General features: G+C 53.8%; 1 protein-coding gene across 4 annotated transcripts in view; it reads right to left on the minus strand.

Annotated features, from left to right (window-relative positions):
- IGDCC3 (immunoglobulin superfamily DCC subclass member 3) overlaps positions 1-24,373 on the minus strand; it is a 41,108-nt gene extending 16,735 nt beyond the window's left edge. The window contains exons 1-2 of one of the 4 annotated variants that reach the window (XM_072738824.1): positions 23,487-23,695; positions 20,971-21,276 (exon numbers count right to left, since the gene is read on the minus strand). In XM_072738824.1, coding sequence (XP_072594925.1) covers positions 20,971-21,276; positions 23,487-23,577 — 397 coding nt within the window. In that variant the 5' untranslated portion in view covers positions 23,578-23,695. Of the gene's footprint in view, positions 1-20,970; positions 21,277-22,682; positions 22,774-23,486; positions 23,696-24,175 lie in introns of those variants that run through there. The other 3 variants (XM_072738827.1, XM_072738825.1, XM_072738826.1) reach the window with 3 other exon arrangements.
- Between the last annotated feature and the right edge of the window lie 1,593 nt (positions 24,374-25,966).

The raw sequence follows: 25,966 nt of genomic DNA on the forward strand, positions 1-25,966 counted from the left end.
TGCTAGGTTTTCAAAAGCAGTCCCCATTTCAAATATTTTGCCCAGTTTTCATCTCATAGGTCAGGCAACGAGTCAGAGGATGTGTCCTGGTTTGGGGTTTGGGAAATACAGTCATCTGTTGTGTGTACACAGCAGACCCACTGAATCAACTCTAAGTATTCATTTGACAGATACTTACTGACTGCTAACATGTTAGAGAAGACGTTCTGGGACCCCAGGAGCAAACGCCTTCCATCCCACAGACCCTGTCCTTAGCTGTCCCCACCCCAGTTCCTAAGTATTAGAAGGGTGAGAGTACAGGGCCAGGATCCCAGATACTATCACAATAACACAGCCCTGAAAAACAGCCCTGCAGAAGCCACTGATGGTCAAAGGCTACATGTGACATCACATAAGCCTGAGAAATGAGGACTGCAACCCCTCTGGGCTCAGGGAGGTTATGTGACATAGCCAGTTACTGATGTTACAGCAGGCATTTGAACTTCAAGTGGTCTAACCCCACACCAGGTGCTCTCTCCCTGCATCATGACTAGGCTGGGATGGGGTGTGGGCACACCTATTCAAATGCTTCTCAGACAGGACAGGGGTTCCTGCAGACACAGAAAAATGCAACATCCTAGACTCTGATGAGCATCATGCCTACTCAAGTTCAGAGATACCCATGGCAGAGCAGGGCAGGTATCTCTGGAGGGAACTCCTCCAAGGGCTTGGGGGCAGGTTTTACTAAGTATAACTCATGCAGATAAGCACCATGATAAGGTGATGTTATCCACTCACTAATGATCCCTGGGCCCACACATTTCCTAAGTTCTATGAACACGGTTGTATCAACAACCCAGATGCTCGTCCCAGGAGAGCTCTTCCTTGCAGCATTTCCAAATCAGCAATCCAGGACCCCGACCTGCAGGGCCCGGAGAGGGTGGGGCCTGCATTGTCCATTGTACCTTATACAATACAGTAGGAACTTATTTTCCTGGCTTGGGGCAGGAGGGCAAAGCACCATGAAATACCAGTGGCTTCTGTGGGATGGATGGCAGGGAGGAGGAAATGTAAAAGGGAGGAAGAGTTGTGAGCCGGACTCAGTCCTTTTCATAACTGGATGGATGATCTTGATAAAACCAGAGCCCCTCTCTGGGGCTCTGTTTCCTCCTCCGTAAAATGAGGGAGTTGAGCTGGACAGGTTGTAAAGGCTCACCCAGCTTCAGCCTTTGAGGCCATTTGCTTCTAAGTGCACCAGCCAGGGGCACAGGGTCAGGGGCTGGGGGCCAACTGGCGAATCCCTCTCTTAGACTTGAGAATGTCCAGGCCCAGCAGAGCCCCTCGCCACAGACTGCACGTCTCTGCCCATGTCCGGGTCACCAATCTTCCTTGTGTAAACCTGCCCAGGCCCACAACATCCTTAACTTCCCGTCGTTCTGGTCAAGACACCGGATCTCTCTCACCTCCCGGAAGGGCGTCTGGTTAGGTGGCCCAGGCTGGAGCTATTAAGTAAATTGCTTTCACATGACCATGAGGACAACTCAACAAAAACAGATACTTCTCCCAAATTTCCAGAGTCACATATTAGGATTTGTGGAGACTCATATGGCAGGGTCAGGTAATGGGACAGGTGACCTGGGCTCACGCCTGCCTCTGTCAGAGACTCTCTATGTGGCCTTTCAATTGCGATCTTAGTTCTTCACATTTGTAAAATGGGAGTGGTGCAGGATAGACAAAATAATCCCTAAGGCCCTTATCAACATTAAGATTCTAGGATAACTGGGTAAAGTGGTCTCCTCTGCATCCATGAAAGGACCCTCTCCTATTCTCAAACCTTGATCTGCTTTTTTTTTTTTTTAGGTTTCATGGCTCTACAGAATCTCTGATGGCTCAACACCAAACCACAACAGATTAAGGCCTGTAGACCCCCCACCCCAACAATATTCCTGAAGAAGCCTTAACTGTCTGGGAAGAGGGTGGAGTATATTCCATAGGAGGATCACAGAGTTTCTTGGTTGGTATGGGGCCAATTCTTGGAAGTATACTTCTTTGTGGAACCCCACTACTGCCCTCTAGTTGTCAGAGGTCTCCCAAAGCCCTAGGAATCATCTTCCTTAGGGGTTTGAAAAGCTGCCCAAGCTATAAACAAACCAAGGGCTCACTGCCCTATCCTTCTCCCTATCTCCCACAACTAACTGGTCACTAAATCCTGGTGTATTGTCTCTTTTGCATTCCACCGCCTTTGCTTAGGCTCTTAGCACTTTCAGCTGTTCCTGTAAGAGCCTCCCCTCTCCAGCCTTTGCACCTGCAGTCCTCCCTCCCTTTTCTTCCCCCATCCCAGAGCCATAATTATCTTCCCAACCACCCAAGATGATCATTAAACACCTTTGGTGGTTCTCCATTGCCTTGAATCAAGGCACAAATGCCCTGGGATGCCATCTGAGGTCTTCATTATCAAATCCTGTTCTATCTTTCTAGCCTCAAAACCCAGCTAATTCTGCTTTCATGTGGTTTGCACTCTGACCATGTGAGACAAGTTTGCCTTTCCTGGAACATTCTGCTCCTTTCTCTAGTTGCACATCCATCCTCCGGGTCTCCCAAAGGAGGCAGGATGTATTGCGCCTCTCTCCCTGTCCTTATCTGTATTACAGTCTATTGTTCACACGTCAATCTACCTACTAGCCTAGGAGTCCCTTACTGGCAGAGAACAGCCTACTGTGCCTTTCTACCTGGAGCACCTGGAACAAATACTAGGTAAATAATAATTCCTCAGGCACTGTTGCCTGAATGCTGACTTTAAGGATCAAATGGGTTGGGGTGGGGGGAAATCCTCGCCCTTCATCCATTCTTCCATCTTCCACGCAAGCCCCTACCCCACCGTAATTCAGTGTCTGTTCTTGGGCAAGTTACTCTTCTACCTAACTTCTGCGATGAAAATGAAGCAGTTAGACTGGGCCACCGTTCTCACACTTGGCTGCGGAGCAGAATAATTTAGGATGCTGGGCAACAACGCAGATCTCTGGACTCCCCTGGCAGAGATTCACAGCCTTCGTCCCGGCGGCGTGCTCAGGAATCTGGATCTCCATTAGAGCTCAGCAGGGCGTCTCAAATGCACAGCCAGGATCGGGAACCAGGTCTGGCAGGTTCTTGAGAGTGTGATCCGCGTAAGGCTGCGGCGTCCCACGGGGGCAGAGTCTCAGCCCAGCCCGCACCCCGCCCCCCCCCCGCCCGCCCCGCCGGTCCAGGCGGTGGGACCGCGCAGCCTCGAGGCTCGGTCCTGGGGGCCGGGGCCGGGGTCAGCGCCGCGAGCCTGGGGCCCCGAGCGGCGCTCTCGCGGCGGCGGGGTAAGTGGGACCATCTGCTCCCTCCGCGGAGGTCAGCGCTTTGTGTCAAGCTCCCATCCCCCTCGCTCCTCCCCGCCCCCCCCCCCGTGCCCTCTGACTCCCGGGACTAGAAAGAAAGAAGCCCTCGAGGTCGTGATGAAAGTGGCGGCGTGATGGGGAGCGACGGCGGCCGCGGGGCGCGGGGCGCGCGGGGTCCGGGGTCCGTCGTCCGGGGTCCGGGGTCCGGGGCGCGGGGCCCGGGCCGGGCGGCTCCCGAGGGAGGCCGCGCCGGTTCCCACCGCCGGCCGGGCGGCCGGGCCCCTTTGAAGTGGCCGCAGCTGCACACCCCGGGCCGCCGCTAATCCCCGCGGGGCGGGCGCCCCGGCCCCCCCGCATAGCGCCAGTGTCCGCGCTGAATGGCGCGGGCTAATTACCTCGCTCGCACCGCCGCGGGTGAATGAGAGAATCCGGCATTGTGCGCGGCGAATGGAGAAAATAAGACAGCCATTGTCCTCACACGCCAAACGAGGGTTTGATGTCGCTGGGGCGAGCGAGGCACCATTTCCCGCCGCTCCCCGCCCCCACCCCCACCCCGCGGGCCCGGCCGCCGCGGCCCGGGGAAACTGAGGAAGCCGCGCGCGCCCCCTCCCCGCGCCCCTCCCCGCCTGCCCTCTCCCCCCGCGGGGCCTTCGGGGCGCGCACGGGGCTCCCCCCCGTGAGACGCCGACAGGGACGCGTGAGACCCCTGGCGGGGAGCCGCAGCTTGGGCCCCGGGCGCCCAGCCGCGTGCCAGCACCCCCGGGCCCGGGGAAGTTGGGGGGCCGCGGGGACGGCAGGCCCGAGGCAGGACTCCGGGAAGAAGGGGAAGGCGGGCGAGCTGTGCGGCTCCTCCCCGGGGACGCGGAGGGAAATGGGGGGCAGGGGCGGGGCGGCTGTCAGAGCGGGCGCCCAAGCAGCGAGGCCGCCGTTCCCATCCGAGGAGAGGAGAGCGCTGGGCCGGGCGCGGAACCTGCAGCTCCAACCACAGGCCTGGGGAACCTGCTGGCAGCAGAAATCCTTCTTGCCCCAGGCGGTCTCCCCCCACCTTTTACGCAGAAGGATGCAGGAGCGCTCAGCTAGGGAAGCAGAACTAAAGGAAATCACTGTGCAGATGGACAGGCTGATGAGCACACTATTTATGCATTCAACAGTCTGTGGGCTCTATCAGGCTGCCTGCTCTTTGCTATCACCACCAAATAAGGTGGGGTGTTTTTGTTGTTTTGTTGGGGTTTTTGGTTTGTTTGCTTTTTAGAGGGGAGGGAGCAGGAGATTACATCCTTCAATATCAGGAAGCGTGTCTTACCTTTCTATCCCTGACTCTTTAGGTCAGAGGCAGGTAGGTACAGGACAGATGCTCTTTGAGATTTGTTGATTTGAGAATTGAGCTGCTTTAATATCCCTCCATTCTACATATCCTTTCCCTGGAAGTACACACTTCCTAATCCCTTCCGATTGACCCTTTCTGCCTAAAGGAAGAATGTTATACATATGTTCCAATGCTCTATCAGGCTTATCAAATGATAAAAGGGTCTGGTCTGTTGCTCTGATCAACAGTAGGCTGTTGGGCTGAATCAGTACCCCTTACTTAGCATCACTGATTGCCTATTGTAGAGCTCTTTCTGAGGCTTCCTTCCTTCCTTCCTTCCTTCCTTCCTTCCTTCCTTCCTCCCTCCCTCCCTCCCTGGGAGAGAGAGCATGTGTGCACAAACAGGGGGAACATCAGGCAGAGGGAGAGGACCCAGGACCCAGCGTCCTAGGATCAAGACCTGAGCCCAAAGCAGATGCTTAACCAACTGAGCCATCCCAGTGCCCCAAGGCTACAGTCTTCTAATGTCTGAGTGACCACAACTAGATTATAAACCCATTATAGGCAGCCCATAGCCAGACTCTTAAATAGGACCAGCCATCTACCTACCCATTCATCCACTTATTTGAGAATAAAATTAAAAAATGGAAAACACTTGTTGAGCCACAATTGTGCCTTGTCTGACCAACCAACCATATTTAATGGTAACCAGCAGTAGCTATTAACAGTGATACAGAAAAAGCATGCTTTTTCTGAGAGGAAATTCTAGGTATAGCTCATTGTTTTTCTGACTCAATCCTGAAACAAGCTTTAATCTAAACCCTGGTCTTACCTTCAGATGTGGTCATAATGTTTTTCTTTATAATTCTCCTAAATCTTTATCTTAGGGTTATACACACACACCCCAAGGCTCTAGAACCTCAAGCTTGCTAGGCGCATCACAGCACCTGCTGCTGTTGAACTACTCCCTGCTTAGGCCAATCTGCCTAGTTAATTGGTTTAGAGAACAACAAAACACAAAAATAAAGCAGAGCTGCTGTGGATGGGGTAAAGTGGGAGACCTGAAGCCCCACAAATTTGGCTTCCCTCTTTCCCCATCTCCAGCCCCTGTGCCCCCTCCACTCGAAAGGGACTCTAAGGACCCAGGGACTCTCAAGAATGATGCTTAAGAGGATCCCTGGGTGGCTCACCGGTTTAGCACCTGCCTTCAGCCTAGGGCGTGGCGTGATCCTGGAGTCCCAGGATCAAGTCCCACATCAAGCTCCCTGCGTGGAGCCTGCCCCCCGCTCATGAATAAATAACTAAAATCTTAAAAAAAAAAAAAAGTGATGCTTAAAGTCCCCTGATCTAGAGAAAAAAAGGATTTATCCAAGGAACAAAAGATAGTAGCAGTTAATTAAGTGGAATTAAAAACTTGAAAGAAAGAAAAAAAGGTAGGTAGCACATCAAAGATCATTCTAATGCTATGTAGGCCACTAGCTTCATTTTAAAAGACTAAAATGACCAAACTACAAATATAATTATTACTATATGTGTGCCTTTATCGTTTGCCCGGATTTCAGTCCGAGTACCTGAATGTCTAATCCCCAGATAAATTATACTTTGGAAAATGATCCACCACTATTCAAAAACCAAGAGGATCCTCCAGGCCCAAACTAGAGACTTCATACTTTTAACTGAAAAAGTGCTTTTATTTTTTTTTTTAATTTATTATTTATGATAGTCACAGACAGAGAGAGAGAGGGGAAGAGACACAGGCAGAGGGAGAAGCAGGCTCCATGCACCGGGAGCCCGATGTGGGATTCGATCCCGGGTCTCCAGGATCACGCCCTGGGCCAAAGGCAGGCACTAAACCACTGCGCCACCCAGGGATCCCTGAAAAAGTGCTTTTAAAAGAAGCCTATTTCTCTTAATCTCTCTCCTTTCCCCAAACAACATAAGCAAATTTAAAAAGTGTTCCATGGGTGAGAATTCTGATAGAAAGATAAGGAGTATAATAATGATAGTGTGCTTTTTCCTCCTTATCCATTCCCACAGCAACATGTGAATATTCACGGGAGGCTTTGTTATCATGGTTATGATTTTCTAGATAACAGGAACGTTGGCATGTACGTGCAGGGAATGTTCTTCCAAAGGGGATCACAGGAACCTGGAGGGCAGAGGGATGCATGGAGACTGGCCTAGCCTGTTAGCTCTTTTGGAGGTAAGGCCACTGGTGTGGCATTCTGGGACTTTCTCCAGCTTGCCTGGGAGGGTGTCCCACCCTGCGATGATAGTACTGGTAGCCACCTCGCCTGTGATGGCAAGACCAGGGTCTGAATTTGCCAGGCCAAGCCCCTCCCAATACTAAGGAGTATCACTGGTGGCTCAGCCAAATCCCTCCCTTCCCTGAGGTGGCTAGTGGTGGGACCTTGGAAGCAGGATCTTTCAAGGAAAGAAACACAATAGGGAGAAAGGGGTGCTTTTTAAGACCAGAAGAGGCTGGTATGGGAGACACGGGATACAGTTAGATGCAGAAATGCCCACTGTCTGCTCCTGACAGTAGGAACTTGGAAGCTATCTGAGGATAGCATAGATAAAACCACACCTGTAGGCCCTTGAGGAGGAATCTCCGACATAAACATATCTGCCTTTCTCCAATCCAGGCTGTTGAGCCTCAGAGGGAAAGTGACCCCAGCAGGCAGGAGCGGCTCCCCATTCTTTCATCCTCATCGGGCACCAAGTCCAGGCCAAGCACTGTGCCCAGCACTGAGGATGTACAGAGGAGCTGGTCCCTCCCCTCAAAGAGTTTGCAGACCAGTGGGAGGGACAAGCTATATACTCATTGTCCCAGAAAGGGGCTTGCCTCTGAATTCACCCCCAAAACAAAGCTGGGCATACAGCCCCATGAATGCTTCTTTAATTGATGTAATAAAAACTACATCGTTTCATTTCAGGAAAGCCTTGATCCCATCAACGTTACACTTACCAGCTTGCCTGCAATGATCTTGATTTTTGTCACAGTTTGATGGGAAAATGACTGATTTGAGAAGCAAAACCAGAAACACAAGAGAGCAGGAATACCAAATAGGCTCAATCGTGAGGCTCATTCTCTGTGATATTACTGGTGATCTGACAATAATGGAATCAAGAATATTCTAATCCAATCTGCCAGGGAGACTAAATTAGGGCTTCTCTAAGGTGCTTGAGGTTTGAAATACCATTTTAAGAGACCTCAAAAATTAGGCTGAAAGGAATTATTGCAGAAAGAGGGGGACGTTCCAGATAAGCCAGGATGTGAGGGGCAAAACAATAACCAAAAGGGCGGTGAGGAAACAACATACCAGATGTGAAGATGGCAGAAAAAGGTCCAAGAATTGTTTGTCACCAGCCAAAAACTGGATTTCAATTCCCTAAGATCCTGGCTGAGTTAGAGCCCAAATCCCATTTTGCCAATCAGCATGTTGGAAAGAACATCAGACCCCTTCTGTCCCAGCTCTGGACACCCAGGACTGGGTGGCGGGGGGGGGGGGGGGGGGGGGGTGGCAGGCAAGGCCCTCTCTTCTGGGGCTATTTCAGCATCAGTGATATGAGAAACATGGGTAGGAAGCTGAGGAGCAGGGGAAAGTGGGGTCAGGGTGAATGAGCAACACCTGGACCGCTCCTCCACTCTCCATTCCTGTCTGCCCTGGGGTGAGAACACCCCCAACACAGGGTGCCAAGCACTCATCCCGGTGGTGTTCAAGTCTGCCCTCCCCTTAAGGCACCCTCTCTGGGACCCTCTCTGCTTCCTTTCCTCCTAGAGCTAGCCTGTTTAAAGATTTGCCCACAAACTATGGCCTAGCTCTAAGCCCTGCATCAGAAATCCCTGGCCTGCACCCGAAACTAATGCGGAGGACGAGGAGAGGGGACCTCCAGCCCTCCGCTCTCCTGCTCCATCTTAGTTCCCCAGAGCAGCTTCAGGCTCCGGGTTGGTGGGGGTGAGTTCCCAAGTTAACCCGGTAAAATGTCCCTTCTCACCCTGGCCAGCGCAGCCCCGGGGTGGGTGAGGCTCAGAGTCCAGGAACAACCCCCCCCCCCCCCCCCTGCACTCACAGACTACGTACACTCACACACTTGCACACGGGTCCTCGCTCAGTCCCACAGCAGCACCAGGCACCAAGCATCCAGCACCGGCCTCGCCAGCCAGCGACTGCGGGGTGCGGGGTTAATTGAATGCACGTTGATTCTGCAGCTGGCCACGCTTGGGGCCTGGGGGGGGGCGGGGGCTTGTCCCTCCTGACACCGCTGGGAGCCGGGTTTCTGGGGGGCTGGTGGCGGGGGTTCTCGGGAATGCCGCGGGAACCCCCCCCCACACACAGGCCCGGACTTGGGGCACCTGCAGGGCCGGGGGGCAAAAAACGGTGAGGATGACCACGACCAGGGAGCTTTTCTAGCCAAACTTTGATCCTGACATTTAAAAAAAGGAGGAGGCCGAGCCCAGCGTGCCAGGAGAGCCAGAGAGAGAAAGAGAGAAGAGAAAAGAGAGATGCTGGAGACCTGGAGCGGGCCTGGAGAGAGGCTCGGAGGGGAAGGGTTGGGAGGAGGGACGCTGTGCAAGACAAAAGCCAGTCAATGTCTTGAACCTTAGAAGTGACAAGGACTTGAGGAATTTTTAAATCTGGTGCTTTTCGTTGCCCAGGAAGTGGGGGGGGGGGGGGGGCTCAGGTTGTGATCCCGGGGTCCTGGGATCAAGCTCCCTGTTGAGCTCCCCACAGGGAGCCTGCTTCTCCCTCTTCCTGTGTCTCTGCCTCTCTGTGTGTGTCTCTCATGAATAAACAAAATCTTTGTTAAAAATCTGGTGCTTTTCACACTACCTTCCACCTATGAGGAAACTGAGGCCAAGGCGAACTGCTGAATCCAAAGTCACACAAGGGTGAGCTGAACTTTTACATTGTAAAAGCTAGAGGTGGGATCCGGGGAAGGCACAGAAGTAAGCATGATGGCATCTGCGTCAATCCACGCACCTTCCATGGCCCTCATCTAGTAGTGGTGGGGCCGCAGGTGTCTACTCCAAGGCAGTCCAAACCAGGCACCTCGTGTGGGGCCCTGTCTTCAGGTCTCTCCCTCCCTCCAGCTTCCTGCCCTGCTGACACTAAAGCCCCAGTAAAGGGGGCCTCCTTTGGTGGCTAGGGGTTGGGGGGCAGCTAGGACCCTAAACCCTACAAATGTCTGGGTCCTACTCATTCTCTCTCCTCCAAAGGCCAGCCAGGGCAGTCAGTGCTCCCTCACATTTCCCACAAAGACAAACTGAGGCCCAGCAGCTTTAAGGGAGAAAGAAAGCTTGAACCCAGAGCCAATCCTCAGTGTAAGTCTACCTTCATTGCTCACTGGCTCTTGCTCCTTGAGGGTGTCTGTAGTCCCACCACCACCCCATGGCAAGAGCAAGTAGAGGGGGGATAAATTCCAGCTTGTCCTTGATTTCTGCCCACAAAATTGTGCAGAGGCTCTGCAGACACAATCCCAGGTGAGAAGGGGCTAGGTTGGGAGGGGGGACATGGAAACATGGCCATGGCAGGCAGGTGAGGATGACCAGGGCCAGAGCACATGCCCCAGGAGTTATGAGCTTCCTTAAACCAAGAGCCTTCAGGCTGGGCATGGGGGCAGGAGCATGACTTTCAGCAGAAGTCAGGTTCCTGGGGACTGACTAATAGGAAGCACTGAGCACCCAGGGCTGCTACTGGATCCCAAGAGGATCTGTTCTGTGCTTCCCAGAAATATTAGTCCCTGTTTCTGGCTGTCACCCCAGACCCAATGCCCGCCCTGATCCAAGGCACTGGATCCACTCCCCTTGCCAGTAAGGCCCCCTGCACCCTTCTAGCACACACAGCATGCCCCTCCCTGCTGTGCTGCTCCGGTTACCAAGAAGCCTGCCTCATGAAGCCTGCCATCCAACTCATTGTTCAGTGGGGCCAGGAGGGCAGAGGCCCAAACGTAGACCCCTCCTCCAGGTTGGGGTGGGAGCAGATTCTTCTAGCCACCACAGCAGGCAGGGACTGCAGCCTTGGGTTGCACGGGGAGAGGCACGCAACCCCATGAGGCCTTAGGCCACCTTGCCCAGGCAAGGGGACAGCACAAGGACAATCAGCAGCCTGGCTCCTGTAGGCTGATTATGCCTCTTCTCTTCTCCTCCTCCTCTTCCCCCCACCCACAGGACCCCTGGGGAGAAGGATCCTTCTCTAGCCACACCAGTTCCTCTCCTGTGATTTGTTCTGAATTTTCAAACAAAGAGTAATTATGACAGATGTGGAGCAATCAGCGTCATTATGCGGAAACAAGAAAGGGAAAGGGAGCCGAGGGGGCCCCATGGGGGAGGGGAACTTGTCTTTCCTCCTCAGGAAGAAACAACTCCCACCTACCTCTACCAGCAGCAACAGCAGCCGCAGCTGCTGACCCATCCAACTTCCTTTCCTGCCAGGAACCTGTACCCTGCATTCAGGGTAGGACAAATCTCTCTGCAGAACCTCCCAGCCTAAATGGCCCTCCACATCGTGGGCCTCCAGCAGCAGCTGGGGGCCGGGGGCCGGGGGCATGGAGCCCAACCTGGCCCAGCTGGAAGTGGCTCCCACTTTGGCCAGGGTTCAAGGCTCTGCTCCAGAAACTCCTCATCTCCACCCTGTATGTGCTCAGGTACCCAGCTCTATTTCTGAGGCATTAATTCTGGTTATGTTCCCAAGGGACTCTAACCCCTTCTAAGGATCCTCAGGCCATTGAACTATGGGTCAGGAAGACATGGGTATAAACCCACCTTCTCTACTTACACTGTGTGCCCTTGGGCAAGTTAATTAACCATTCTGGACTTCTGTTTACTCATCTGTAAAATAGAACTAGTGATACTTATTAATGGAAATGTTGTGGGAGGGCAGCCCCGGTGGCGCAGCGGTTTGGTGCCGCCTGCAGCCCAGGGCGTGATCCTGGAGACCCTGGATCGAGTCCCATGTCGGACTCTCTGCGTGGAGTCTGCTTCTCCCTCTGCCTGTATCTCTGCCTCTGTGTGTGTGTGTGTGTGTGTGTGTGTGTCTATGAATAAATAAATAAAATCTTTAAAAAAAAAAAAAAGGAAATGTAGTGGGAATTAAGTAAATTGACACATAAAGGGCTTAGGACAGTGCAGCCCCATATTACTAGGAAGACTTCGACTAGTTAGTTTACTTCAAGTGCCAGCACGTAGGTGGCCCTCAAATCATCAGGCTCAGCATCCAATGAGCTTTGGAAACTCCTTGGATGTCAGGAGCCCACACTCAAGGCATGCTGGCTAACACTCACATCCACAACTACAACCACAGAGAAAGCCTGGGGCAGCTAAGAGAAGCAGAAATTTATGTCCATGTGTACCAGCTTCCCCTTGGTGTGGGGAACATAAAAAGATCCCTCCCTTCCCCAACCAGAGAGGCACCAGGGCAGGTGAGAGGTGTGACACACCCAAGAGGCTCTCTTACCTGCCAAGGCTGAAGAACTAGCCATGTCCTTGGGCAGGTTACCTACTCAGGGACTCAGTTTTCAAGTCTGCAAAATGAGAAGCTTGGACCAGATGAGAAGCTCCAAAGATTGTCCCACTGCTTTGGTTGCCTGTGGTCCTGCTGGAGGCTGGGAAGCCCTCCAAGGTCTTAGCCAGGCTGGGATATGAGGGTCTTTTGCTTTTCACTCAGTGAAAAGGCTAGGATTTGGTTCTCTCTCACGGTGGTCTGCCCCTCCTCTCCATTTAGGTGGTCTGGTCTCCGTCCGCCCACCCTAAGGCCTTGGAGCCTCTTGCTGGTCCCCCCTCACATTCCAATGGCCTTGGGGCAGCAGCCAGACCAGAAAGTCCAGTTCCTGCCCATTATCACTGCTCGCATCTGTACTGCAACCCAACACCAGCATTCCAGAGAGCGGCCTGGGGCTGCCCCCACCACCCACCATGGTCAGTGTCCGGGCTCAGAGACAGGCCCCAAGCAGGGGCCAGTGTTCTCAGATTCCTCCCATGAAAGGTCTCCCCCCAGGGGGCTCCAGGCTGCTGGGGAGGCCATGGACCACTCCCTTGGGGAGGTCATCTTTCTCCCAGTCTCTCCTCTCTTCATCTCTTTGCTCTGTGCCCATGCCTGAGCTCACCTACTTTTGCTCCTCAAACAGAGGGATCTCTCTTCCAGCACAGCAGAGGATGGTGGACATAGGAGTTGCCACAATGGAGAAACAGTTAGGAGGAAGGACAGAACAACAGAGAGAGGAGCTGGAGAAAGGCCTGGGCAGGGCAGGAGAAACAAGGGCTGAGGGCCATAAAGACAAAGACCCTAAAGTGTGGCCTCACAAGAAGGCAGAGGTGGAGGCCAGTTTGTTGGACAGTGTCAAAGGAACCAAGATCCAGAGATGAGGTAGAGAAAAGTGGGTGGGAGAAGCTGGGATGTGAGCCCTGTGCATCATGGTTTCCTGCCTGTGCCTGAATCGAGTGGCTGGCTGGTAGCAAGCCCATACTCCCCCTCCCTCCATCTCCCCAGGGTCTGGAGTCTGACCAGGAGGTCCTCCTGCTTGCCTCTCTTCGGGCATTTGCTCAACTCCTGCCTTTCCACTTTTACTGGTCCCAAGAGCACATGTCCAGGCACCCCTCCTTGGGAAGCCTTTGGGACCACTCCAGTCTGTCGTCTCTTCTTCCCTTATACTTGAGGGCAGTCACAAATAGTTAGCATTTCTTGGAGCACGGTGAACAAGTTTGGGTGAAGTGAGAGCAAGCTCAGAAATCAGAGTGGTCCTTTGTGGGGGTATGGAGCGGCACGGGCCAGCGGGCTCGGATTGCAGTCAGATTGCTGACCACCACTTAATAAATAAATAAATAAGAACATGGTATAGACTCCTGAGGTGCCAAGGCCATGACCACATGCCCAGGAGGTAAGCCCCCCCCCCCCCCCCCCATGACCTAGGGCTTGGCTCTCTCTTCTCTCACTTCAGCTGGCTGGGCAAGTATTAAGTATCAGTCCTTGCAGGACCTAAAAATCATCCACCACTGCCTCTTGCCCTGCACCCGTTCTGTCCACTCCCGCCTTCCAGTCTGGCCACAGTGCCCAAGGGAAGCCCTTGGAGAAGAGATAGAGCCCCATCCTGGGCCCCATGCACATCCTTCAGGCACACACCTGTATGCTAGCCACACAGGTCTACGGGGCAACACTCATACACTACTGGCCTCTACATTCCTTGTTGCAATAAGGCTATGGCCACAGGATCTAGGGTGCCATAGGTTATTTGTACAAGACAGACATTTTTGGAATCACTTGGTCCAGTTTAAACAAAGACAGCAGTGAGCTGTTTGGTTTTCCATCCTGGGTGCCCTTCTGTTCCATTCTACTTTTTTGAAGGCTGTGTAGAACAGCCTTCGAGCTGCTGTGAAAAGTCTCTCTCTCTCTCTTACACACTCTCACTCTCACTCTCTCTCTCTCTCTCTCTCTCTCTCTCTCTCCAGCAGGGACTCTGGAGAGGAGAGGGAAAGGCAATACAAGAAAGCCAGGAGTGAAAAAGTCCTTTCTCCCTGGGGGTGGGGAGGGGACAGGGGGTTAAGGGGGGCTGGGGGCCTGTTTCATTTGCAGGCTGCAAATGCCTCTCCTATTCACGGGCCCACATTCCCAGCCAAGGCGCCCGGCCACGGACAATGCCGGGAACAGGAACAGAGGAGATTTGCACATTGTGTTCAAGGGGCCAGCTGGCTGCCTGCGACAGCGGAGCCAAGGTGTGGGAACCAGAAGCATTCGACTTCCACATTCAAGTCCTGCGGGTGGGAGTTGAGTGGGGCCCTCCCCCCTCGGCTGGGGCCAGTGCGGCTAGGGACGGGGCCTCAGCCAGCCAGGGAATAAAGTCCGAGGCAGGAGACCCAGAGACCCCGAGACCCCAGCATGAAGGGTACCAAGCAGTTTGGTCTCTGCTTCACACCCCATCTGGCGAGGAAGAGTCTTAGTTCTCTGGAGATAAACACGCAGCAGCCGCCACCCCATGATCGTGCCCTGAGTGTGTTATATTCCCCTGCCAATCCGCCCTGCTCCCAAGCTTCTGTTCCTTTGAGCTATGCTATCAATTACAAAGCCAGGAGAACACACACACACACACACACACACACACACACACACACACGCACATACACACAGAGCAGAGAAGCACAGCAAGAGAAACAAGAGAGACCCAGCTCTGCACCCGGAGGGCCACATGTTCATTTAGTTTTTACCAAGCTCCACAGGCAAAGGATGTGAGAAATACAAAAGAGAAGCCCTTTAGGAGCTTAAAATCTAGTTGAGGAGACAGATGGAATAGCCAGCCACAAAACAGTTACTTAACAATGTAAGCAGCCGTCGCTGAGACGAGGCTGATCCTGAATGCCGCAGACCGCAAACACTCCCCGCCTTAGGAAGGGGCAGGAGAAATTACTGTCCCTTAAGTGGTCTTCGGGGAGGGACCGGCTAAGGGACAAACAGGGACGACGAGAGACTGGGGAAAGGCCCAGCAAAGGCAAGCACGTCCCGAGGACCAGCTGGATGGCAAGCAGGCCTTCACACCTGAGAGCAGAGAAGAACCGGAGTCCAAGCACCCAGTTTTACAATGAGAAAAGCAAACCCTAGAGAGGGCAAGTGACTTGCCCAGAGCCACATGGGACCCCTGGTGTCCGGGCAAGGGCCCTTCCATCACACCTCACAGCTGCTCAGGAGTGTCAGTGTGGGGTATGGCCTGACCCTCACCCACCTGCACCTGACTCTGGCATACATACGGGTGAGCTGCCTGGCAGGGGAGCAGGCCTCGGCAGTGCCAGCCACTCATCACACCAGCGATATTTCCACTGCAACACCTGCCTCCTGCTCCACTGGGTAGATAGGTGTATGTGTGAGACAGTGGGGAGACTTCCTCAGGGCTAGCTCAGCTGAGCTGCCTTTCAAGAAGAGAAAAGCTTGGGCTCCATGTACTAGGCCTCAGTGTACAACCTGCAGGTGACATAGGCCTCTGGGGTTACCAGCCACTGCACCAGGAACCACTTCCCTCCACAGCCCACTGCCCTACCCCAAAACACTCTGGGGTCCCGTAAATACACTGAGCCACCGCCCCACCACAAACTGTACCCCAGCCCATGGTTCTCCTGCCAATCCCCTTCAACCCCCCTCCAACCCGGTTCCACAGATCTATGCCCAGACCTTGATCCCAGATTCACACAACCATGGATCTTGCTATTGAAAGTGGGTTCCAGAGTAACTGATTAAATTACTTTCCCTCAGACGGGTTAAGAATGAATTGGACTTTAGAAGTGAGTACCTGAGGGCCTAAGAAATAGGTGACTCATTGAGGTGGAGGCAGCAGACTAGACTTGAACTTTCTCCCTCTTGCCATACCCCACAGCCTCTTTCTGGGAGTCTGGGCTCACCAGGGGCCTTTCTGGAATCACCATAACTAGAGGAGCTTAGAACTGCACATTTCTCAGAATAATAATGTTACTATTTAAGGAACACCTTCTAGGTGCCCTGCACTGGGCTAAGTTCTTTACCCAGACCATCACAGGTAATCCTTATAGCATTGTTTGTTGGTAAGAAGTAGTTTTCCCATTTTAAAGACTCTGAGAGGTTAAAGGGGCACCTGGCTGGCTCAGCCAGTTGGAGCATGCAACTCTTGATCTCAAGGTCATGAGCTCGAGCCCCACACTGGATACAGGGATTACTAGAAGATAAATAAGTAAACTTAAAAAAAAAGTATAAATGACTTGCATTGGAATTTAAAAAGATAAGGAATATATATTATATATATTTATAAAATAAAGACTCAAGAGGTTAAGTGACTTGCCCAAGTCCATCCAGTGGGGGTATATTTGCTTCTGCAGTCCACCCTCACAACCAAGCCCTGTGCCAGGTGTTTCATATCAATCACCTCATTTAATCCTACAGCAGTCCTGATAGGCTGATGAAATTATGATCATTTGTTTCAGATGAGGGCATAAAGACTCAAGAGGATTATTAACTCAGAATGCCTGGGTGGCTCAGTCCGTTAAGTGTCTGCCTTCAGCTCAGGTCCTGGGATCAAGCCCCACATTGGGCTCCCCACTCAGCAAGTAGCCTGCTTCTCTCTCTCCCACTGCTCCTCCCCATTGCTCATTCTTTCTCTCTATAATAAATAAAATCTTTTAAAAAAATATTTTATTTATTTATACATGAGAGACAGAGAGAGAGAAGCAGGCTCCTCACAGGGAACCCAACACAGGACTTGATCCTAGAACTCCGGGATCACAACCTGAGCCAAAGACAGATGCTCAACCACTTAGTCACTTGGGCTCTTGTTAGACATGCAGAACCCCAGGCCTTAGCCTAGATCTATTGAATCACCATATGAATTTTATCAGGTTCCCCAGGTATTTCATGGGCACAGCAGAATTTGAGAAGTCCTGCTCAAAGATCCCATAGATCTTTGCTCCAATTCTCCAAGGGGCCTGACACCAGGAAGTGAAGCACAGGGACTAAGGGCATCTGTCTGAGGGGACCTAGGGGTGGGTCTCCCAATCACCTCCCCTCCTTGTATCTAGACCATCTTTTTTTTAAGATTTTCTTTTTGGGGTACTTGCGTGGCTTAGTTGGTTAAATGTCCCACTCTTGATTTCAGCTCAGGTCATGATCTCAGGGTCATGAGACCCAGCCCAGGGTGGAGCCTGCTTAAGATTTTCTCTCTCCCTTTGCCCCTCCTCCATCCCTCCCTCTTAAAAAAAAAAAAAAAAAAAAAAGATTTTATTTTGAGTAATCTCTATACCCAACATGTGGCTTGAACTTACAACCCCGAGATCAAGAGTCGCATACCCCACCTACTGAGCCAGCCAGATGCCCTATAGCCTAGCCTTCCTTGGGGTCATCCAGGGGCACAGACCTTAAGAGGTGAGTCAATGCACATGTTCCCACTGGGTCACGAAATGCATATACCCTCTCCCCCATGCCCTCCCCCAACCCGGAGCCCTCCAGGGGGATGGCAGAGGGTCTCACAGGCCAACCCAGCTTCAGCCCCTACTCCGCAGCTTATGAGAATCCCCAGGCCTTCCGAGGAAGGAGTTAAAACAAACCACGTTGCACTCTGGCTCCAATAATTCCACTCCCTGGTAGATTTCCCTGGAGTGCTTCCTAACTGAATCCCAGTGAGGGAGAAAGCTGGGGTGAGGGAGAAAGCTGGGGGCTGGGAATAGAGTCAGGCAGTTTGTTCTTGCTGGCAACGGCAGTAAAATCACCTTTAAATGAAGAATAAAGTATTGGCTCCCATGTGCCTCCTATGAAGCAGGCAGCTCATGGGGTGTGTGAGTTCTTACATCCATCCCACGACCGCAGGAGTATATGCACATTTCACAGGTGAGAAAACTGCGCCACAGAGAGGTTAACTTGTCCAGGGTCCGTCTCATTATTTTTTTTTAATTTTTATTTATTTATGATAGTCACACACACACACGGGGGGGGGGGGCAGAGGGAGAAGCAGGCTCCATGCACTGGGAGCCCGATGTGGGATTCGATCCCGGGTCTCCAGAATCGCGCCCTGGGCCAAAGGCAGGCGCCAAACCGCTGCGCCACCCAGGGATCCCTCTGTCTCATTATTAACGAGTGTCTCAATTTGCAGCTTCCAAACTACAAGCGCATGGAACTGCAAGGCAGAGAAAGCAGACGTGCTAGAAGCATGAATATTCTTAGGATCCTGAGTCGCTCCATCCTAAAAAGGAGATATTTGGAACCAAAGCCTCCAAGGAATCTGCCTGCAGTACAGCCCAACCTTTCAATGACAGCATCTGAGACCACTGGGAGGGAAGAGGGGGCATTCCTAGTTGTTGCCTCTGGCCCAGAGCTCACATGCCCCACAGGGCTGCCCCCACAGACCTGGACCCCTGTCTGCCCCACTGGTAGATCCACCTGGACTCTATGTCTGTGAGCAGTGCTTAGCCTGCCCCTCCCCGTGAGCCCCTAGGGAGCAGGCAGGAGAAGCAGGGGGCTCCAGAGGGCTCCTCACACCTTTCAGCAAGGCACCCTCCCATGTCACACAACATCTGCAGTGCCTGCAGGCACATGGGCCAGGAGTTAATACCAAAGGAGAAAACTCAGGCAGCTAATCAGCTTTGGAGGTTTCTAGGGACATCAGCTTGTGAAGTGAGAAAAGGAGATCTAGCCACCAGGTTGCTTGGTATCCAAGCATTCTCCCATGGGGTCACAAGTCCTGCAGTGAACAGAGAGGCCATATCAGACTGCCAGTGCTTAGAGGCAACCCTCGAGCTGTCCCCAGGACCCCACAGGATTAACCAGGCTGACCTCACCCACTGGCCCTACCCCCAGCCACAGCCCACAGCTCAGTTTCTTACACCATAAGAGTTTAAGGAAACCAAACATCTTGAAGGTATTACCATTTATAGAAAAGTACATTTACAATTAGCTATATATAAACACCTGGGATTTATCTCCCAGAATTCTAGGTTGGCAACGCAGGGGTCAGTACTGGTGTAAGGTGGGGAGAGAGTGGGGGTCCCCTCCCCTAGAAATCTCATTTCTCTCATCGGCAAATCTTCCTGGGGGCCCCACCCTGTGTCCACGGCCACGCTCCTCTACTTCACACCCGGCCATCTGCTCAGAGGCTGCCCCAGCCTTCCCCACACCGCCGAGGCTGGGGTTGAGGGGTCGCTGAGCCAGAAGTGATTCGGTCTCAAGGTCCAGGGCTGCCTCCCAGAGAGCTCCATATGGGGGCCTGAGTCAGCCTTCTTTAGAACAAAGGGGGATCTTAAACTCAGTGAGAGGGCTCCTGCCTCAGAGCGATTCATCACTCACCAGCCATTCCGAGCAACTGTGCAAATGCCCTCAGAGCCAGGAAGAAAACTGTCCCCCATCAGTGGGGGAAGCAGAATGCCGTAGGAGTTAAGCAGGAGGGGTAGGGTTCAGGCTGCCTAGAATGCAGTTCTAGGTCTTAGTTTTCTCATCTGGCAAAGGGGGGCAAAGACTGCCTATCTGCTTGGGTCATTGTGATGACTGAACAAGATCACTCATGTAAAACACTTAGGCAGGGGACCCAGCACACAGCAAGTGCTTGGTAAGTGTTCGCTAGAATTATCACCAATACCTTTAAGGTGTGGCCTCTTGGGGCACCTGGGTGGCTCAGTCGGCTGAGTGTCTGTCTGCCTTGGGCTCAGGTCATGATCCCAGAGTCCTGGGATCGAGGCCTGAGCCCCGCATTGGGCTCCCTACTCAGTGGAGAGCCTGCTTTTCCTTCTCCCTCTGCTGCTCCCCCTGCCTGTGGTCTTTCTCTCTCTGTCAAATAAATATCATCTTTAAAAACAAAAAAAAAACAGGTGCAGCTTCTTTAAGGAATACCCCCTCCAGAAGAAGTAGGAAGCTGTGAGGTAGAGAACACTTTAGCACTTGCTAAAACTTTTACCCTCTCTCAAGAGCAGCAGTTCTTAACCATTACACATACCCCACACCGCACCCCTACCCCCTACCCCCACCCCCGGCCTGCCACCTTCAAGATCCATAGATAATTCTGGTTTACACACCCACAAACATGCACAAATTAAAGAGCAACAGAATTTTTGCAGGACAGGGCTGTAGAACATAATCATCATTTCATCACAACTGGTGGTCCATCAGTGTAAGCAAAGCACAATTCGAGAACTGACACACCTCACCTGGCCCTTTCTCTCCCATGCAAGACACATCAGATATCAAGTCACCACAATGTACACTTTAAATATCTTACAATTTTATTGTCAATTACACCTCAATAAACGCGAAAAAATTTTTTAAAAAGGCACATTAGCATGAAGGTGGGTGGGAGTAATGTCATTATTGTGATAACCTTGAAGTTAACCTACCACATTTTTTGTAAAACAAATTGTTGGCAAGCTTCAGAATATCATTATCCTACCCAAAAGATTTGAAAGTCAGCCCATAATTTAAAACTGCATATAGCCTAATTAGCCTTCAAAATTCTCTTAAATCACCCATAAAGTATGACAGTTTTTTCTTGAGACACAAGAATCCTACTCAATGGACTGGGATGCATACAGTATACAGGCATATGGAAACTCAGACACAAGGACCTAAGAGTTAGATGTTCATCCTCTCCCTCTCTCCCCAACAGTGTTTGGCTATATTCTTGTTGAATGACATTCCAATCAATTAAATGAGTATATGATACATTTCCACCACCACAAATGACTACTATGTACCTCTCAACTGACCCAGGCTGAGAAATTAGTCCTCCAGAAGGCTGCAGCTACAGAAGATGGAACTGCTTTCCCTGCCCCCAACCCCTGGGCTGACCCTGGACCCCCGGTCTGGGGGGAAAAAAAGGTAAGGGGTGTCCACTTACTTGCAGCCTGGATGCGAGCCTTCCGGCTGACCACCAGTCCAAAGCGGTTCTGAGCCACACACTCATAGTCACCCTCATCTGAGGGGCTGCCTCCCCGATCCAGCTGGAAGTGATGGATCATCAGGGACCCATTGGCCAGCAAGGTGGAGTGGGTACTCTCCAGCAGCTCCATCCCATTTTTCCTCCAGGTGATTCTCACTGGAGGGGTCCCCTCCACCCTGCAGCCCAGCATTATAGGCTGCCCAGGGACTGCAACATCATCACTTGGCTCCATAGCAAATGCCAGTTCGGCAGAGTGGCCAAGACCTGTATTGAGAAGGGGAGATGAGAGGAAAAGGAGAGGTTAGTGTGGAATGAACAGGCAGCAAGAACTCCGTGTACAGGTGTCTCAAATCCCCTGGATCTGTGCACCCACCCCATCTTTCTATACTGTTAATAGGAATCTCTATTATATATAGAATTCAATGTATTATAGAACTCAGTGCTGTCCTATGCAGTATTTTTCTCAATCAGCAGACCATCTCAGAAGGAGATATTATTTGTACCATTTCCTTTTTCTTTTTTTTTTACAGATAAGGGAAAGGGAGCCCAGAAATATTAAGCAAGTTGTCCAGGGTGTCACAATTAATAGTTACAAATCTGACATCCAGGGGCAGCCCCGGTGGCTCAGCAGTTAAGCGCCGCCTTCAGCCCAGGGCATGATCCTGGAGACCATGGATCGATTCCCATGTCGGGCTCCCTGCATGGAGCCTGCTTCTCCCTCTGCCTGTGTCTCTGCCTCTTTCTCTGTGTGTGTCTCTCATGAATAAATAAATAAAATCTTAAAAAAAAAATCTGAGATCCAAAAAAGTAAGATTGGGGACACCTGGGTAGCTCAGTGGTTGAGCATCTCCCTGTGGGACCATGATCCCAGGGTCCTGGATCAACTCCCACATTGCATCCAACTCCCCTCGGGGAGCCTGCTTCTCCCTCTGCTTGTGTCTCTGCCTCTCTCTGTGTGTCTCTCGTGAATCAATAAAATCTTAAAAAAAAAAAAAAAAAGTAAAACTGATCCCAACATGGCTGTTGCCACCTCTGTGACCACTCTGGCTAAATGCTGAAGCCTTCGCAGACTTTCAGGGACATGACCTTAAGTAAAGTGTGCGGCCTGTCTTAGCTTCCCATCCACATCTGTTTAAGTCAGAAACATAATGTGGCTTATGCGGTAGAGTTGTTGAACAAGATGAACAGACTCAAAGTCACTATAAAAAGGTAGAAGTTCTAAACAAAGATAAAGTGAAAAAGTAATAAACCACTGCTTCTTTATGCTGGCAGAGCCAGCTGAGGCCTGGTCTGAAGCCTGGCAGGGAGCGGGACGGGTGGGCCCAGTAGCAGGTAGGGGTTAGGCTACGGCCCAGCCCCACTGCCTCCCCGCTAAGAGGCTCTGGATTTTGGTTTGTTCTGGTTGTTTTTGCCTTTGTCATAAGGAGAACTGAGGGGTACCAATCGTCAACTCAGATTTCCCCAAATTCAGGAAGGGGCAGGTTTCTAGAATCTTTGCTTCCCAGCGACCCCACCGCTCCCTAGAAGAAAACTGAGCCGCAAGAACAGCAGGGGAGCGAAGAGAAAGGGAAGAGGGTGATCCCGGGACCGGCGGAAGCCCGGCCGAAAGGACGCGCGCTCCGATGCCAGGCGTGGTGCCAAGGGCCCAGCCTCTGCCACGAGCAACTCACCAGACCAGTTACAACCTCACTCCGGGCGGCATGAGCCCACCTGGTCTGGAAGGGCAGCCACAGACCCCTCGTCCCTCGGCAGGGCACTAGCGGTCCCGGAGCCGGCCCCGCCCCAGCAGGCCGGCGCCCTCCCTGGTTGGGGGAGACGGAAAGTGGGTGGGGAGGAGGGGGGCGGGGCGGGGGCCGGGCGAGTGCGCCGGTCCCAGGGAGAGGTAGTGTTTTAGGACGTTCGAGGGTCACAACCTTGGGCCCCTCCCGCCCGCCCCCTGCGTCTCGGCAGCCTCGGCCCCCAGCCCCGGCCCCGCAGCGCCGTCGGGGATAAAGTTTCTCCCGGATGCGGGCGCGAGGTGCTGCCGCCCCGGAGCCGAGCGGAGCGCCGAGCGCGGAGCGCGCAGACGGACGCGGGGCCGCCGAGCCTCTGGGGCGGGAGGGGACGCTCCGGCCTGCGCCCCTCCGCGAGGCGGGTCCCGCGCAGGGCGGGTGCCGCGGCGCCGGGCAGCGCCCTCCCCGCCGCTGCCCCCGCGCCCCCGCGCCCCCGGTCGCGCGGTCCCTCGGGGTCCGCCGCGCACTCCGGGGGCGGGTCCCGGCTCGCGCTCCGCGGCTGCCCCGCGCCCCCTCCGCGCCCCCTCCGCGCCCCCCGCGCCCCCGCGCCCCCGGCCCGGCTCGCGTCCTGCGCTCCTCGCCGCCGCGCCCTCCGCCCGCCCCCGCGGCCCCGCCCCGCCCCGCCCGCTCCGCCCGCGGGACCCGGTCCCTCCTCGCCCTCGCCCTCGCCCTCGCCCGGCCCGGCCCGGGGCGCCCGCTCACCGTCGCTCGGCGCGGGCAGCAGCGGCGGCAGCAGCAGCAGCAGCGGCAGCAGGAGCCGGGGCCGGCGCGGCGCGGCGCGCGGAGCGGCCATGGGGCTCTCGGTCCGCTCGGCGGGGCTCGGCGAGCGCGGCTGCGGGGCCTCGGGGGCTCACAGCGTCCCGCGGGGGCGGCGGCGGGGCCGGGGCCGGGGCTCCGGCCGGGGCCGGGCCCGGGCGGCGGCGGGCTGGGGCCACATGCCGGCCTAGGAGCGCCGGGGGCGCGGGGGGAGCGCCGCTCGCGCCATCTTGCACCCTCGCGGGCGATCTGTCAGCCTCGCCGGGGAGCGCGCTCCGCACTCGCACTCGCCCCGCCGCGCCGCCCCGCCCCGCCCTCCGCCCGCGCCCGCCGCCCCCTCCCCGCCCCTCCCGGTCCCCTCCCCCAGCCCCTCTCCCCGGAGGCCCGGTCTGGGGAACAAAAGAGCCGGCGAGCGCTTTAAGCGGCCGGACATTCCCGGCTGCGCGGCGGACGCGCCCCCTGCGCTTTGAACTGTGGCTGGAGCGGCCGGCGCCGTCCCGGGCTGCTGCCCCGCACCCCCGCACCCCCGCACCCCCGCACCCCCGCACCCCCGCCCGCGGCCGGCCTGGGACGCGGGGGGCTGCGGCAGGGCAGACCCCGCGCCCTGCAGGGAGACTCGCAGCCGTGGCACTTGCCCCGACCGCCTCGCCTCGCTCCGCTGCACCCTCCTCCGCCGCCGCCAAGTGTGCATCTTCGAGATCATTCCCTAAAAGCTTCACAAACTTGTCAAAGGTTCGGGTTCCCTGGTTTCTGATCCTGCCACCCAAAGGCTAGGACGTTTAGCTGCAAGGCTGGCCTCTCTAGACTGCAGAGTTCTGGCGCTGGGATGGACCGGAGGTCGAAGGGCAGCTTCCCCCCACCCCACCCCACCCCACCCCGCCCCGCCCCACCCCGCCCCGGGTTCGGGGGCCTTGAGCTAGCAAACCCCGCGGGACCATGAGAACGCTAAAGGAATCTGGGTTCCCACCCCAGTCCTGCCCAGCTAACCCAGGCAGCCACTCCGAGCTCATCCGAAAGATCAACATAATCCTGTCCCTCCCGCTCACCGCTAGGGATATTTAAAAGGACACGGGTCCTAACAAACGACCTGGTATCTGGGAAAGCAAACTGAAAGTCAGAATTCTCGGTGACATTTCTGTCACAAAGAAGGCTGCCAACGTTCCATGTCAGAGGACACACGAGGCAAGGCGAACATGAATTTTAGGGAAGATAGGCATGTATTACTTCTTGGGGATCCGTACCCAGGCTAGCTCTCAGACATCTTGAGCCTTGGCCACCCGTTATTAAATGATCTTCCGTTGAGTCCAGCATGGTGAGCTAGTCCATCTGCCAAGTTCTAGGAGCAGGACATTTAAAGACGCTAGTCTTTTCCTCATTCAGCTATTTTCTTCCTCTGGCATTGGACTGGGATGACAGAGGAATAACTACATCCCGCTTATGATACCAACTATAGAATCTTGGAATCAGGGGTGTTAACCATACATAAACCTAACTTTGGTGCAGATGAGTAAAAAAGTGCAGGTCTCCAGATCAGAGAAGTTTACTATTGATGGGGTTTGCATAGCCCAGGGACTCCTTACTCTACAGTAGCAACTAGAAGATGAGTCTGAGAGGCAAGATTTGAGGCATATGAGTAAGCTATGGGAGGCAGTGGAGAAATTCAGGGTCAGGATGCACACAGAAACCCCAAACTGATTTCATTGTGAAGAAGGGCAGGCATTACGGGGCCTCCACTAGCCATAGGAAAGGGAGGGAAGTGGGGGCAGGCCCTGCCTGGGCCCAAAGTCCTGGAACTCCCTCCTGCAGGGCTTGAATTCTCAACAATCCCTTCGTGGCTTGTCCTAGACTCAGAGAGGTCAAATTGGTGTCCTGAGTTGCTGTCATTTTAAATTCATTTTGACAAGTGTTTAATTCTTCTTTAACGCAACCCTTGGTCTGAGAGTGATATGCAAATAATGGCTATTCTGCTGCATGCAAAATGTGCAGTATCTCTCCCTGTGATCTGTCAATTAACACGAGTCTGGCCCATCAGCCGCTTTAGGGGTGGTCCCGGGCAGGGGCAGCCTCTGGCTCTTGGTTCCTTCCGTAGAAAAGCACGCACCAACCAGGCTCTGTAAAGATTTTAGCGGAGCATCTGCCAACCTTCATCCTGAGATGCATGTGGGGTGTGGGTGTGGACTTTTGCGTGTGGCTGTGTGCCCATGTTTGAGTTAATGGATACAGGGTGTTTGAGAAGGTGGGCGTGCATGCATGGGTCCCTAAGCTTGTAGGCACAGTGCCCATATGTGTGAATATGCAGCCATGAGGAACTCTGAAGACCAGATTTATGCAGAGTAGTTGAGCCTGGGTGGCTCAGTTGGTTAAGTGTCTGCCTTTGGCTCAGGTCATGATCCCAGAGTCCTGCTCCCTGCTCGGCAGGGGGCCTA

This window comes from Vulpes vulpes, chromosome 15, assembly GCF_048418805.1.
Source record: "Vulpes vulpes isolate BD-2025 chromosome 15, VulVul3, whole genome shotgun sequence".
In the NCBI taxonomy this organism is placed as follows: Eukaryota; Metazoa; Chordata; class Mammalia; order Carnivora; family Canidae; genus Vulpes; species Vulpes vulpes.